At 43.0% G+C, this 16,714-nt stretch overlaps 1 protein-coding gene across 1 annotated transcript in view; it reads left to right on the forward strand.

Moving 5' to 3' along the window:
* LOC126260634 (venom allergen 5-like) overlaps window positions 1-16,714 on the forward strand; it is a 157,219-nt gene that overhangs the window by 80,901 nt on the left and 59,604 nt on the right. Inside the window, exon 3 of the mRNA XM_049957972.1 lies at window positions 9,076-9,157. Coding sequence (XP_049813929.1) covers window positions 9,076-9,157 — 82 coding nt within the window. The remainder of the gene's footprint in view (window positions 1-9,075; window positions 9,158-16,714) is intronic.

Consider the following 16,714-nt stretch of genomic DNA (forward strand, 5'->3'; position numbering starts at 1 on the left):
CCGATTTCTCAGCATCTGTGCACCGAAATTGAGTGAAAAGGTAATCACATGTCAGTTCTAGTATAATATATTTGTCCAATGAATACCCATCTATCATCTGCATTTCTTCTTTGTGTAGCAATTTTTATGGCCAGTAGTGTATTATTCATTATATGTCCCGCATTTCTTTAAACTGACACGACTGTCTATGTGGTGGGGCATGATGCGAGTTCGGTTTGTGGTAAAAAAACAAAAAAAAAACTTTATCTCCACATGCTGGCCCTAGTGGGAAAATTGGGATCGACCACTGAGTCATCCTTTGCCGATGACGTCATTGGATGAGGTCTGGAGTGCCATAGAGTAGGCACGCTGCTCTCCTGGCCGTTATCAGCTCCTTTGGCACTGGAGACAATACTACTCACTCAAGTAGCTACACCTCAGCTGGCATCAGAGAACTGACAAGGGGACCGCCTATTCGTCCGAATTGACGGTATATGCAGGACTTGGCCAGAAGCGAAAGTGACAGAAGTTGGCCAAATGGTTAGAAAAAAGTGCGATTTCTGGTGCGGGTCAGGCGAGGCATGAGCCATTTATGTCAACAGTTCCCAGGCAGCAGTTTGCGCTGAGGAAGGAGTACAGAACAGTCATCCGAGGGTCGTGGGGTCGAGTCCCCACGCGGAATTTTTTATTTTTTATTTTAAATTTCTACGTTACCTACATCTACATCTACGTGATTACTCTGCTATTCACAATACAGTGCCTGGCAGAGGGTTCAATGAACCACCTTCAAGCTGTATCTCTCTACCGTTCCACTCTCGAACGGCGCCGGCCAGTGTGGCCGAACGGTTCTAGGGGCTTCAAAAAATGGTTCATATGGCTCTGAGCACTATGGGACTCAACATCTTAGGTCATAAGTCCCCTAGAACTTAGAACTACTTAAACCTAACTAACCTAAGGACATCACACACACCCATGCCCGAGGCAGGATTCGAACCTGCGACCGTAGCAGTCCCGCGGTTCCGGACTGCAGCGCCAGAACCGCTAGACCACCGTGGCCGGCTAGGGCCTTCAGTCTGGAACCGCGCGGCCGCTACGGTCGCAGATTAAAATCCTGCATCGGGCATGGATGTGTGTGATGTCCTTAGGTTAGTTCGGTTTAAGTAATTCTAAGTTCTAGGGGGCTGATGATCTCAGAAGTTAAGTCCCATAATGCTCAGAACCATTTCAGAACTGCACGCGGGAAAAACGAGCACTTAAATTTTTCTGTGCGACCCCTGATTTCTCTTATTTTAACTACACTGCAAATAAATTGAAATTCTCAGTATACTGTATTTCTTAATATTTTCATAAAAGGCATGAAAACGAAAGGCAAAGGAAAGATTTGGGATGTTGTTGTGGTCTTCAGTCCTGAGACTGGTTTGATGCAGCTCTCCATGCTACTCTGTCCTGTGCAAGCTTCTTCATCTCCCAGTACGTACTGCAGCCTACATCCTTCTGAATCTGCTTAGTGTATTCATCTCTTGGTCTCCCTCTACGATTTTTACCCTCCACGCTGCCCTCCAATGCTAAATTTGTGATCGCTTGATGCTTCAGAACATGTCCTACCAACCGATCCCTTCTTCTGGTCAACTTGTGCCACAAACTCCTCTTCTCTTCAATCCTATTCAGTATCTCCTCATTAGTTATGAGATCTACCCATCTAATCTTCAGCGTTCTTCTGTAGCACCACATTTCGAAAGCTTATATTCTCTTCTTGTGCAAAATATTTATCGTCCATGTTTCACTTGCATACATGGCTACACTCCATACAAATACTTTCCTAAACGACTTCCTGACACTTAAATCTATACAAATTTCTCTTCTTCAGAAATACTTTCCTTGCCATTGCCAGTCTACATTTTATATCCTTTCTACTTCGACCATCATTTTGCTCCCCAAATAGCAAAACTCCCTTACTAATTTAAGTGTCTCATTTCCTAATCTAATTCCCTCGGCATCGCCCGACTTAATTCCACTACATTCCATTATCCTCGTTTTGCTTTTGTTGATGTTCATCTTATATCCTCCTTTCAAGACACTGTCCATTCCGTTCAACTGCTCTACCAAGTCCTTTGCTGTCTCTGACATAATTACAGTGTCGTCGGCAAACCTCAAAGTTTTTATGTCTTCTCCATGGATTTTAATACCTACTCCCAATTTTTCTTTTGTTTCCTTACTGCTTGCTCAATATACAGATTCAATAACATCGGGGAGAGGCTACACCCCTGTCTCACTCCCTTCACAACCACTGCTTCCCTTTCATGTCCCTCGACTCTTATAACTGCCATCTGGTTTCTGCACAAATTGTAAATAGCCTTTCGCTCTCTGTATTTTACCCCTGCCACCTTGAGAATTTGAAAGAGAGTATTCCAGCCAACATTGTCAAAAGCTTTCTCTAAGTCTACAAATGCTAGAAACGTAGGTTTGCCTTTTCTTAATCTAGCTTCTAAAATAACTCGTAGGGTCAGTATTGCCTCACGTGTTCCCATATTTCTACGGAATCCAATCTGATCTCCCCCAAGGTCGGCTTCTACCAGTTTTTCCAATCGTCTGTAAGAATTCGCGTTAGTATTTTGTAGCCGTGGCTTATTAATCTGATTTGGGATAGTATATAAATTTCCAAGAAGGGATTGCCCTTACAGCGTCTACGAGGACTCTGCAAATAACTTTCCAAGAAGGGATTGTAATTAAAGCGACAGCACTTCGCATTCCATTAGTTTCATTTTGACCTACGAACAGCATTACGCTTTGTTTGCTGCAAACTGTGTGATGAAAACGGACCTTTGTTCAACGCAAGCAAAATTCGTTTTTCTATGGAAGCTTTAAAACAACTGCGTAATTGTAAAAAGCAGCGTTTATATCATGCGCAAGATACCGAGAAAATTACTGCTCGTCCTGTTTTACGATGGGTGTAATCCCAGGACGTGTAATTCATCAACAGTAGAATAATAAAAGGATTTAATTTCATGCGCTAAGTTGTCGTGTTCGCCTTACAATCCTTTACTGGAGATTTATTTGTAGAGTCCTCGTGGAAACGGAAAGTGCACTCCCTTCTGGGAAAACTATTTGCTACCCCAAATTTTCCTTTGGCTTATCTTCGCTTGCCTTTTATGAAAACATTAAGAAATACAATATGTCGAACATTTCGGTTTATGTGAAGTGCAAGTAACTTAAAAGTTAAAAATAAAAAGAAAAACTGTCTGCATAGGGACTCGACCCCATGAACCTCGGATTACCGTTCTGCTCTCTATGTTTTTGCCCATGCTTATTACTGAGTTTTACCCAAACAATATGGAACCTGGAAACATCCCCCAGGCTGTGCCAAAGTCATAACTCCACAATATTCTTTCTTCCAGGAGTGCTAGTTCTGCAAGTTTCGCAAGAGAGCTTCTGTTTAGTTTGGAAGGTAGGAGACGAGGTACTGACGGAAGTAAAACTGTGGCATCGGGTCGTGAGTCGTATTTGGGTAGCTCAGATAATAGAGCGCTTGCCCGCGGAAGGCAAGATCCTGTGTCCGAGTCTCGGTCCAGCACACAGTTTTAATCTGCCAGGAAGTTTCAGTATCGAATGCAGTTACGACGAGTACACTACCTCTATTATCCATTGCATATACTTTCGTTATGTTGTTGTTGATATGGTCATCAGCCCGAAGACTGGTTTGACACAGCTCTACAAAAAAAAAAAAAAAAAAAAAAAAAAAAATGGCTCTGAGCACTATGGGACTTAACATCTATGGTCATCAGTCCCCTAGCACTTAGAACTACTTAAACCTAACTAACTTAAGGACATCACACAACACCCTGTCATCACGAGGCAGAGAAAATCCCTGACCCCGCCGGGAATCGAACCCGGGAAGCAGCTCTACAGTAGTCTATCATGTGAACAGTAGACAAGTAGTGACTTTGAGGGGTTTATATGAAATATGTTAACAACTTTGAAAGAACCAACAAACCGATGCGACCATGATATGTACAGATGTCAGGAGATGACCGCGCGGTTAGAGGCGCCATGTCACGGATCGCGCGGCCCCTCTCACCGGAGGTTCGAGTCCTCCACCGGTCATGGGTGTGTGTGTTGTTTGTAGCATAAGTTAGTTTAAGTAGTGTGTAAGTCTAGGGGCCACTGACCTCAGCAGTTTGGTATCTTAGGAATTCACACACATTTAAACATCAGAAGATGTTTAGACTTTGACAGGCGATGAGTACGATATTTCAACAGTGCAAAGAATTGACTTTTGCAGTGAAAGGCGACTGTTACTTCTTTTACATAATCTTACGTGAATGTGAACCCCAACCAAGAGAAGTACTTCCCACGTTGTTTCTTCGACGAACAAGTTAAACGATGACGATTACACTCTCCGTAACGCGTCTGGTATTTCTTGCATTTTTAACACTCTCATTTCGATTTGATATATGTTGTAGGTTATTCATCTGTCGCTGCGTTTCAGCCACCTGTTCTTATTCCACGTTACATTGCCGAAGCCTTTCCCTAGAATTACAAAATTTTAGGAAGTTATTTATCTTCAATTTTCCTCCTCTTATTAAATGTAGAATGTAATCCTTTTATTTAACTACTATTACAACTGGTATACATATAGGACAGCTAAAAGAAACTAAAACAGTCTGTAGCTTTCTATAGTGTATAATAACTTACACAATATAATTTCGTTTGGTAGCTGTTTCCAGAAAGATAACAACTTCCCGTCAGTTCATGAATTACTAAGACAATAACGCAACAGTAACAGTTTAATTAAAGCCATGGTTCTTGTCATTTCAGAGCTGTCTCCATATCTTTGATACTAAATGAAATAATGCCACCAGGTGGTATTTCATTCACAATTTTTAGGATTCCGTACCTCAATCGGAAATAAATGGAACCCGTATAAGATGACTTTGTTGTCCGTCTGTCCGACTGTCAAGAACCCTTTTTCTCAGGAACGGGTAGGCGTATTACGTTGAAATTTATGTCGCATGCTGAAGTTTACGGTTCCTTGGCGGTGTAAAACATTGAAGCTTCTAAGTTAGTGCAATCAAAAGGTACGGCCGTTTATGTCAAATATGATGATACTCGCAAAGGAACTCATAAAAATCTACAGGGTAATTCCTGTTGACCTAGAATAATGAAATTTGGCAAGAAGCAAAGTTTCACAGTACACGTAAATGGAAAAAAAAGTAAACTGTTAATTTGTAGTTCTCTCTTTCTTCTTTCGTTTCACCCTCTGTCGGGTACGCTGGATCAGTCATTTCTTTGTGCGTTGTTCTTTCCTTGTTGTTGTTGTTGTTGTTGTTGTTGTTGTGGTCTTCAGTCCTGAGACTGGTTTGATGCAGCTCTCCATGCTACTCTATCCTGTGCAAGCTTCTTCATCTCCCAGTACTTACTGCAACCTACATCCTTCTGAATCTGCAATCCGAAAACAAAGGAAGTAGGTTACAGTACGTTTGTTCGCCCACTGCTTGAATACTGCTCAGCAGTGTGGGATCCGTACCAGATAGGGTTGATAGAAGAGATTGAGAAGATCCAACGGAGAGCAGCGCGCTTCGTTACAGGATCATTTAGTAATCGCGAAAGCGTTACGGAGATGATAGATAAACTCCAGTGGAAGACTCTGCAGGAGAGACGCTCAGTAGCTCGGTACGGGCTTTTGTTAAAGCTTCGAGAACATACCTTCACCGAAGAGTCAAGCAGTATATTGCTCCCTCCTACGTATATCTCGAGAAGAGACCATGAGACTAAAATCAGAGAGATTAGAGCCCACACAGATGCATACCGACAATCCTTCTTTCCACGAACAAAACGAGACTAGAATAGAAGGGAGAACCGATAGAGGTACTCATGGTACCCTCCGCCACGCACCGTCAGGTGGCTTGCGGAGTATGGATGTAGATGTAGAGTGTATTCATCTCTTGCTTTCCCTCTACGATTTTTACCCTCCACGCTGCCCTCCAATGCTAAATTTGTGATCCCTTCATGCCTCAGAACATGTCCAACCAACCGATCCCTTCTTCTAGTCAAGTTGTGCCACAAACTTCTCTTCTCCCCAATTCTATTCAATACCTCCTCATTAGTTATGTGATCCTCCCATCTAATCTTCAGCATTCTTCTGTAGAACGACATTTCGAAAGCTTCCATTCTCTTCTTGTGCAAACTATTTATCGTCCATGTTTTACTTCCATAAATGGCTACACTCTATACAAATACTTTCAGAAACGACTTCCTGAAACTTAAATCAATACTCGATGTTAACAAATTTCCCTTCTTCAGAAACGCTTTCCTTGCCATTGCTAGTCTACATTTTATATCTTCTCTACCTCGACCATCATCAGTAATTTTGCTCCCCAAATAGCAAAACTCCTTTACTACTTTAAGTGTCTCATTTCCTAATATGATTCCCTCAGCATCACCCGACTTAAGTCCACTACATTCCATTATCCTCTTTTTGCTTTTATTGATGTTCATCTTATATCCTCCTTTCAAGACACTGTCCATTCCGTTCAACTGCTCTTCCAAGTCCTTTGCTGTCTCTGACAGAATTACAATGTCATCGCCGAACCTCAAAGTTTTTATGTCTTCTCCATGGATTTCAATACCTACTCCCAATTTTTCTTTTGTTTCCTTTACTGCTTGCTCAATATACAGATTGCATAACATCAGGGAGAGGCTACAACCCTGTCTCACTCCCTTCCCAACCACTGCTTCCCTTTCATGCCCCTCGACTCTTATCACTGCCATTTGTTTTCTGTACAAACTGTAAATAGCCTTTTGCTCCCTGTATTTTACCCCTGACACCTTTGAATTTGAAAGAGAGTATTCCAGTCAACATTGTGAAAAGCTTTCTCTACGTCTACAAATGCTAGAAACGTAGGTTTGCTTTCCTTAATCTATTTTCTAAGATAAGTCGTAGGGTCAGTATTTGCCTCACGTGTTCCAACATTTCTACGGAATCCAAACTGACCTCCCCCCAGGTCGGCTTCTACCAGTTTTTCCATTCGTCTGTAAAGAATTCGCGCTAGTATTTTGCAGCTGTGACTTATTAAACTGATAGTTCGGTAATTATGACATCTGTCAACCTTAGAGCCCAGTATTTCTCCATTCTTTCTGATCTTTTCCTCTCTTCTTCCGAGATGAAGGGTTTAGACTTTTGTGTAGATTTGTCTTGGAACCTTATGTTTTCATCTTTAGTAATTAATTTAGCTGTTCGATCGATAAGCGAAATTTCTGAAAACTTTAATTATTCTAGGTCTTTCCCGGTTTCTTTACACCAGTTGGGTTTCGTTTTGCGGTTACGGAAGAAACCAAAGATTTGTTTGGTTAATCTGTTGGAATTTATTTTGAGAAGATGATCATAAAAATGTATCCTCCTTTTTCGCATAGTATCTGAAAGTTTTTCAGCTTTCTTGTAGAGAGTTTCATTTTCGATGTATTTAATCTTATTGTCTTGAAATTTTGGTCCAATGATTTTTCTTAAAATTTTTCTTTCCTTTAGCTCAAGTTTCTCCATGTTTAGTGTTTCCGCTGCATACAGTGCTCCTGGCTTAATCACTGTCTTGTAATGTGTAATTTTGGACCCCCATGAAAGAGATTTTTTGTTGTATGTATGTTTTGTTAGTTGGAAGGCCAATTCAAGTTTATTTTTTCCGGATTCCATTGCTTTGCTTTTCTCAGCATTCCATCTAATCCATTCTCCGAGATATTTGAATTCTATTACTATTTCAATCTTTTGTTCTTGAACTTTGAGGTATTTACTTGAGTGCTTGATGTTTGTCAATATCTTATTTTTTTCAAAGGAGATGTGAAGACCTATTTTAGCCGCTTGCTTCTTTAATTCAAGGATTTGCTCCCGTGCTTCTTCCGTTGTTTCAGCAAATAGGGCCATATCATCTGCAAAAGCAATGCAATTTACTATAAGGTTCTTCTGTTTGCAACCCAGTCTTATACCACTCTTAATATTTGTGTTCCATTCTCTGACTACTTTCTCAAGCGCACAATTGAACATCAACTGTGAGAGACAACCCCATATCGCACTCCAGTTTTTATTTCAAAGGGTTCCGATAATTTGCCCATAAATTTAACTTTCGAAAATGTATTTGTAAGGGTCCGTTTTATAATATTAGTTGTTTTCTTATCCAAACCCATTTCTTCCAGGACTGATAATAGAGATTCTCTATCAATCGAATCATATGCTGTTTTGAAACCAATGAAGGAGATTATGTATGTGTTTGCCCTTGACTTTTGGTATGCCATGATGTTTTTGAGGTTTAGTATCTGTTCCCAACATGATCTACCCTTTCTAAAACCTCCCTGGTATTCCCCGCTTTGCGGGTCCAATTGCGGCTCAGCCCTGTTCAAAAGGACTTTAGAAAGAATATTGTATGTTATATCCTCCATACTTCGGCCACTATTTGGTTTTCTCCGGACGATTTGTTGTTTGTAAGTTCTGAAATGACCTTCCGTAGTTCGCATAATATAACTACGACTGAAGAACTACGGTAGGTCATTTCAGAACCTGGTGTCAAACTTCAAATTAAAACAACCAGAAGTTCTGCATTCAGGCTGACTGGGTCGCAACTGTAAAAGTGAGACATCAATCAAGGAATGACTTTATTGTTCATATGGCGCGCTTCGGGATTTATCGATCACCAGATATCCAGGAGCCCAATCTGAATGGAGAACTACTGATTATTATAATACAGGTCGCCTGCGTCCCGCATGACTTTTATGTCACATTTATATTACTGAAATAGACATTCTCGAAAATCTTGGAATCCCTGAGACCGGTATCTTGTTAGTATCATCGTCGATAACGGGCAAAAATGGTGAAGATTTACGATTTTCGAAATGTATGAACTGCCTGTATACATAATTAAATTTGTACTGATCCCTCAGTGCGAAAATCCTGTTCGCACCTGGCCAATTTTTGTATTATCTTTTCCCTGCCCGCTCTGCTCCACCCACGCCCCCTTCAACCACGTTTTAATATTCCACGATCCCATTTTTAAAACTCACAGAGAATCGGCATCTGATTCAACACAGTTAACGACTGAGGTCTTTCTGTTGCAGGTGTGGGACAGTGAGTTGGCGCATGTAGCTCAGAGGTGGGCCGAGCAGTGCCGCTTCGGTCATGATTCGTGCAGGGATGTGGGTAAGCAGTCAGCTGAATATTACTTATGTCTCTGGTAATATTCTGTTCCTTGATGCGCTAAATCGTAAAGGAGTATGCTCAGCATTGGTCTGATACAGAATTTTTCAACATATACAAAAATGAAATATAAAGAGTTTCCTAGAAAGAAAGAAAAGGTTCTGTAAACGAATCAGCATCGATTTAGAAACCATCCCTCGTGTGAAACATAGCTCGCCCTTTTCATACATGATATCGTGTTAACTATGGAAGCACTCCAACATGCACATTATATGCGCCTAGATTTTCGCAATGTGTTCAACACTGTAGCAAACTGTAGGCCGACAACGAAGGGAACGAAGGACCGTACATAGGAAATCAGAGGGTGTTCATCGTGAGCGGTTCTAGGCGCTTCAGTCCGGAACGGCGCTGCTGCTACGGTCGCAGGTTCGAATCCTGCCCCGGGCATGGATGTGTGTGATGTCCTTACGTTAGTTAGGTTTATGTAGTCCTAAGTCTAGGCGGCTGATGGCGTCAGATGTTAAGTCCCATAGCGCTTGGAGCCACTTTTTTGTGTTCATCGTAGACAAAGGTACCGTCAGTAGCGCTCAGGGGAGTGTGGTAGAAGTGCTCCTGCTCTCCATGTACAAACCATCGGTGAGATAGAGTGGTCAACAATCTCTGAGTGTTTGCTGATGACGCTGCTGTGTAAAGAACGGCGTCATCGTTGACAGATTGTGGGAAGATCCTCGGTAACGTGGAAGTGATGAATGCCAGCCTGCTTTAAATGTGGATGGATGTAAGTTAATGCGGATGGGTCAGACAAACATTTGTCTAATGTTGGAACACAATATTAATGGTTTGCTACTTCAATTACATTACTGTTTGGAAAAAGTGAAACGTGAAGACCGGGAGGTGTGATCATAATGAAATTTATTCTCTCGATTAGGGGCATAACACTACACAAATGATTACATTTACAGACCTGTACATGCACTGCGATTGTGGAAATTCAATACGGAGTATCGCCACCACGTGCTGCAGTCAGAGCCATTAGACGTCGTGTCATGGAAATAAAGAGCTCCTGAATATGCTGCTGGCGAACATATTGCCACTCGGTTTTTAGGTGCGTCCACAAGGCATTAACTGCAGCTGTAGGAGGCCCTCAAGAACAAGTAGCCGACCGGCCATATCTCAGGCATGTTCGGTGAGCTACATCTCAGGCGAACGGGTGGCCCAGGGAAGCTGTGGTATCCATCGTTCTTCCAAGAAGACTTGCACATCCCTTACCACATGGGGCTGGGTGTTCTTCTGCTGAAATATGGCATGTGGAAAGCCCTGCAGGAGAGGCAGTGTCTTGGGCAATAAAATCTGCCTGATGTAGCGTAACTGTTCAGATTGCTCTCAAGATGTAGGAGGCGAGATCGCATGTTATAGGCAACGACACCCGAAACCATCACACTTGGCGTTTGTCCGCTATGCTGCTCAACAATACAGTCTGCCTGACTGCGTTCACCACGGCGGTGTCGACGTGTAGGCGACCATCTCTGTACGACAGGCTGCGCGGGACTCGCCGAAAAACTCTACACTTTACCACTAAGGACAAAAGTACCGGTGTTCATGTGCCCATTGACGTCTGGCATGCGTGCCACCAGTCCAGCCCACAGCAGACAGCGTCGAATCGTTAATGCAGACATGCCCACACGCGTTGCTAGGCTCCAACGTCGCGCCGACACTGTGGAGGAAGCTGCTCTGTCCATAATTGCCAAGCGGACAAGATGGCGGTCATCTCGCGCTGTGGTCGGAGGATGCTAAATTCACCGGACTTGGATACGATGTGACGTCATTATGACGTATACACGCTACATCGAAAACGATAGAAACCGTATATCGACTATTCGACCTTTGTGAACTTTCGAGAGTTGTGACAGGGCAGCGCTGTGCTCTGCGCCATTCGTTTAAATGTGTTTTGCATTCCTTGCGTTTAAATCGTGTATTGTACTGTGTTTGTGTCCTGCACGTTGTTTTCCGTTTGCTCGTCTCTAATTATGTGTTCAGCATTCGAGAGACTAATGAGAGGAAAGCTTACCACCATGGAATGCTTTGACACTATCATACCACCATGGAATGCTTTGACACTGCATTCAATCATTTCATGCGTCAATCAGTACTAGACACTAACCTTCGGTTAAGATTACATTGAGAAATCCACTTCCCCTCGTATTTCATCTCCGGTCGACGATTTTTCTTTAACAATGCCTCATATTTTTCTTTTTAAGTTCGAAATTCAATCATTCTACACATCAGTCATTACTGGACACTAAGGTACCTGTCTCTGCGGTCCGAGTGTAAAATTACTTGGAATTATGGTTGATAAAAGACTATCTTGGGATGGACATATAAATTACTTAGCTAACAAGCTTGCACGAGTTCTCTTTCAGCTATATAAATTAAGAAAAAAAAGTCAGCAAGAGTATGCTGCTACAATCTTATATGTACTGCAAGACCAATTGTATGAAACCATACTAAAATGTTGATAATAAATAAATATTATTTTCGGCGTAAGCATTCAATACAACAATCACACAATCTAATCTGGTCGGGACATAAGAAGACTTCACTTTTTTACGTGATGTTTTCAAGGCCACGGTCAGGAATATTTCTATTAGTATCCAGGTGTTTTATTTTGGCGAAATACATATACGCTGCCACACTGAGCTGTTTTCAGAATCACACGTGTCAAAACAAACCACTAGCTGACGACAGTTTAGAATCTCGAACGTTCGTAAAAGTCGATAGGTGTGTTAATCGACTAAAGGGTAAATACGTCATAATGACGTCACATCATATCCAGGTTGGGTGAACTTAGCATCCTCCGCTGTGGTCACGCTGTGTCTTCCACCGACCTTCCAAACTTTCGGCGCTGTGTACGGCCTTTTCTCTCCACCGGGTCCACATACGCCTCACTGTTGAAGCAGTGTGCCCTTACGAGCCACAGTGTCACGGTACGATAGACTAACCTGCTGGAGACCAACCATTCTGCACCCTTCGAACACACTCACATGTTGATATTCTACCCTGTGCTGTAGGCGAGGCATAGTGGCACTTTGTTACACGTTTCCACTTCGTATGACGGCTCCGCACCGACTGAGCGTTGCGTAGCACTGAGCTGTCTGATCACACAAAAGAGGACGCTGTTGGGCCTACGTGCACACCGCGTCTCTGCCATGTAAATCACTTATTGTCGTTCCGATGTTCACCACGTCCTCTTATGGTGGTGTGATGCAGGCCATTGTTCCTGAATGTTTCATGTTGTACAAAGGGTATTGTAGTTACTTGAACTAAATGTCGATGCATAACGTTGCGAAACGAAGTGGAATGGGATGAGGAAATAAGATCAGTTTAAGGGAAGGCGAACGGCTGTTTTACTGGGAGAGTTCTGGTAAAGTGTGACAGGATATATGAAGGAGTTCATGTACAGAACTTTCTTGCGTCCATTCTTGTGCATTGCTCTTGTGTTTGCCATCATTAGCAGGTCTTTCCGCAAAAAGATTTTGGGGACTTTTAGGAAACCAGAATTTGTGAGACACTGCACAACGATCCCACGGCCTCGAAAGTTCTCCTCACGTAAGAAACGTAAGGACAAAGTAAGGGAGATGAGGCTTCGTGCAGACGCATGCAGGCATGCACAAAGATCGGCACCTTGCTTTAAACATACCGAAATGTTAAACTGTGCACTTCACAAAACGAACACTCATAGTATCATGGGACTACAACATCACTGAGTCACAACTGGAACTGGTTGCCTGATACTAAACTACTGGCCATTAAAATTGCTACAGCAAAAAGAAATGCAGATGACAAACGGGTATTCATTGGACAAATATATTATACTAGAAATGACATGTGATTACATTTTCACGCAATTTGGGTGCATAGATCCTGAGAAATCAGTACCCAGAAAAACAACCTCTAGCCATAATAACGGCCTTGATACGCCTGGACATTTAGTCAAACAGAGCTTGGATGGCGTGTACAGGTACACTTTCTGTATCCAAAAAGGCCCGTACAGGACCTGAAACATGCGGTCGTGCCATTATCCTGCTGAAATGTAGGGTTTCGCAGGGAACGAATGAAGGGTAGAGTCACGGGTCGTAACACATCTGAAATGTAACGTCCACTGTTCAAACTGCCGTCAATGAGAACAAGAGGTGACCGAGACGTGTAACCAATGGCACCCCATACCATCACGCCGGGTGATACGCCAGTATGGCGATGACGAATACGTTCACCGCGATGTCGCCAAACACGGATGTGACCATCATGATGCCGTAACCAGAACCTGGATTCATCCGAAAAAATGACGTTTTGCCATTCATGTACCCAGGTTCGTCGTTGAGTACACCATTGCAGGCGCTCCTGTCTGTGATGCAGCGTCAAGGGTAACCGCAGCCATGGTCTCCGAGCTGATAGTCCATGCTGCTGCAAACATTGTCGAACAGTTCGTGCAGATGGTTGTTGTCTTGCAAACGACCCCAACTGTTGACTCATGGATCTAGACGTGGCTGCACGATCCGTTACAGCCATGCGGATAAGATGCCTGTCATCTCGACTGCTAGTGATACGAGGCCGCTGGGAAAAAAATGGTTCAAATGGCTCTGAGCACTATGGGACTCAACTGCTGTGGTCATAAGTCCCCTAGAACTTAGAACTACTGAAACTTAACTAACCTAAGGACATCACACACATCCATGCCCGAGGCAGGATTCGAACCTGCGACCGTAGCAGTCGCACGGTTCCGGACTGCGCGCCTAGAACCGCGAGACCACCGCGGCCGGCGAGGCCGCTGGGATCCAGCACGGCGTTCCGTATTACCCTCCTGAACCCACCGATTCCATATTCTGCTAACAGTCATTGGATCTCGACCAACGCGAGCAGCAATGTCGCCATACGATAAACCGCAATCGCGATAGGCTACAATCCGACCTTTATCAAAGTCGGAAACGTGATGTTACGCATTTCTCCTCTTTACACGAGGCATCACAACGACGTTTCACCAGGGAACGCCGGTCAACTGCTGTTTGTGTATGAGAAATCGGTTGGAAACTTTCCTCATGTCAGCACGTTGTAGGTGTTGCCACCGGCGCCAACCTTGTGTGAATGCTCTGAAAAGCTAATCATTTGCATATCACAGCACCTTCTTCCTTTCGGTTACATTTCGCGTCTGTAGCACGTCATCTTCGTGGTGTAGCAATTTTAATGGCCAGTAGTGTAATGTATGGGTTAAGAATTGGATGGTAAGTGAAATGGAATGATCACATATGTTCAGTCGTAGGTAAAGCAAATGGCAGACTTTTGTTCATCGGCAGCAAATTGGAAAAATACAGTCAGTGTACAAGGGAGACTTGTTTGATCACCCTTAGAATATTGCTTAAGTGTGGCAAACCCATACCCACACCCCTCCTACCACACCCCACCCAACACCACCATCCTCACCCCTTCCCCCACCTCACCCACAGCCTCAACCACAGCCACATCCACAGGTACACTCACACCCACAGCCACACCTACACCCACACCTACACCCATGCCCACAACCACCACCACCGCCACCACCACCTCCATTGCCACCAGCACCCCACCCCAGTTGCACTCTTACCACTGTTACCACCATGACCACCAAACAGGACTAGCAGGTGACACTGAATTATACAAAGAAGGCCAGCATAAATGGTCACAGAACCATCTGACTCACGGAAGGGTAACATGGAAATATTTAAAAACCCGAATCGGATTATGCTTGGAGATAAACACCAATCATCCCCCGAAAACCTATGTTCACAGTTTCAAGACCCAGTATAAACTGAGAATTTGTATAGATTTTCTTCATCACCATACTTGTTGCTCCCATAGAAACCACGAAGACAAAATTAGACTAATTACGGCACACACAGAGACACTTAAGCAGTCATTCTTCCCGCGCTTCTACGCAACTGGAACGAGAAGAAACACGAACATGTGGTGCTATGCTAATTACCCTCTGCCAAGCACTTCACAGTGGTTGCGAGAATGTACGTAGATGTAGACTTTTCCCTCAATCCACTTGTTAGTGGAGCAGAGAAGAGTATTTCTAGTAGTGGTTTAAAGAAACCTCCTCCATGTGCTGCGTATTGGCTTGAAGGGTATGTATGTAGATGTAGAGGTAGATGTTGTTGTGGATATATCTATAGTGTGTGTCTGAACGTCACATACGTCAGTGAATTTGTATGAAAGATACAACACATTTGCCCTCCTAGCCAAAATCAGTCAATTCTCAACCGATCTTTCATTGTTTTATCGCTTTTAGAAAGGGAAAGTACTCCTGTAGCGCCAGATTTGGCTGTAAAGTGGATGCTCGAGTGTCTGGATACACGGCTTTTCAATAAATGCTTGTCTTTTGCCTTAGAACAGGCGTGTTGCAGTTCGAAGTCTCGCACGGGACACAACTTTGGCTGTTCACTCTGGTTCCCTTCGACAAATTTAGACTGGCAAACGAAAGGAAATTTTTCAGTTCCTGACCTACTTGAATGTTGTTGGACAATGAGTCGACTTGTAGACTGTCATAAAATACATGTTATCATCGCGTGTTATGACCCTTTTGAGAACAAATTCTCTTCTCTTGTGCTCATCGTGAGTGCTGCAAACGGGGAAATCGTAAGTTTTTTCCTTTTAGGCTGAGAATTATATTCTTGAACCTCTGTTCAGGAATCAGCCCATCATCAGGAAGCTTACATTAGTAATCATCAGAGCTTGGTAATTTTTAACGTGTCAGACTTATCTTGAAAAAAAAATACATGTAAATACTAGGTAACTAATTTTTGCACAATAAGAGCATTAAGTTATAGAGCGGTTCCATACGTCATTGGTAAATACGACGATTGTAAGTGGCTCTTGCTTTCACCCTTTTGCACCACCAGTATAGTAAAAGCAATGTTGGCTCATGTTGCAAAGCCAGATTAGTCAGTCATACAGACTGCAACTACTGCAAAGTCTGTTGCCCCTCTTCAGAAGCCGTATTTTAGTCTGGCCTCTCCACAGACACCACTACACTGTGTCTGCATCTACAGTATGGCTATCTCATTGAAGCACGCAAACTACTCCATAACACCCAAGGTCCATAATTGGGGGAGGGTGGAGAGTGGAGGGCTGGGAATTGATACACACTCTACAGGAGTTCATTTCCTCTACATCTGCATATTTCCAGAGTACTGACAGAGTACCATAGATTACCACTCTTGGTGGACTTTCCTTGCGTACTGTCATGAACAGTGACTCTGTGGACTTGGTTTACAAAGTTAGTTTCTTGCACTTTAATGCCTTTGTGGAAATAGCCAAGTTTTACCAGAAGATTGACTAATGATCTGAAAACTGGATCGCTATATATAAGTACAGGGTGTACACAAAGTTCAGAAACTCTTTCGATTATTAGTTGCACAAGAACTAAACATTGTGGAGATGTCATACATATTGCATTATGAAAAGAGACTCTGTAAGTTTTATTTTTTTATTTTTTTTACAAACATTCGACATGCGAACCATGAG

This window comes from Schistocerca nitens, chromosome 5 (assembly GCF_023898315.1).
Source record: "Schistocerca nitens isolate TAMUIC-IGC-003100 chromosome 5, iqSchNite1.1, whole genome shotgun sequence".
NCBI lineage: Eukaryota > Metazoa > Arthropoda > Insecta > Orthoptera > Acrididae > Schistocerca > Schistocerca nitens.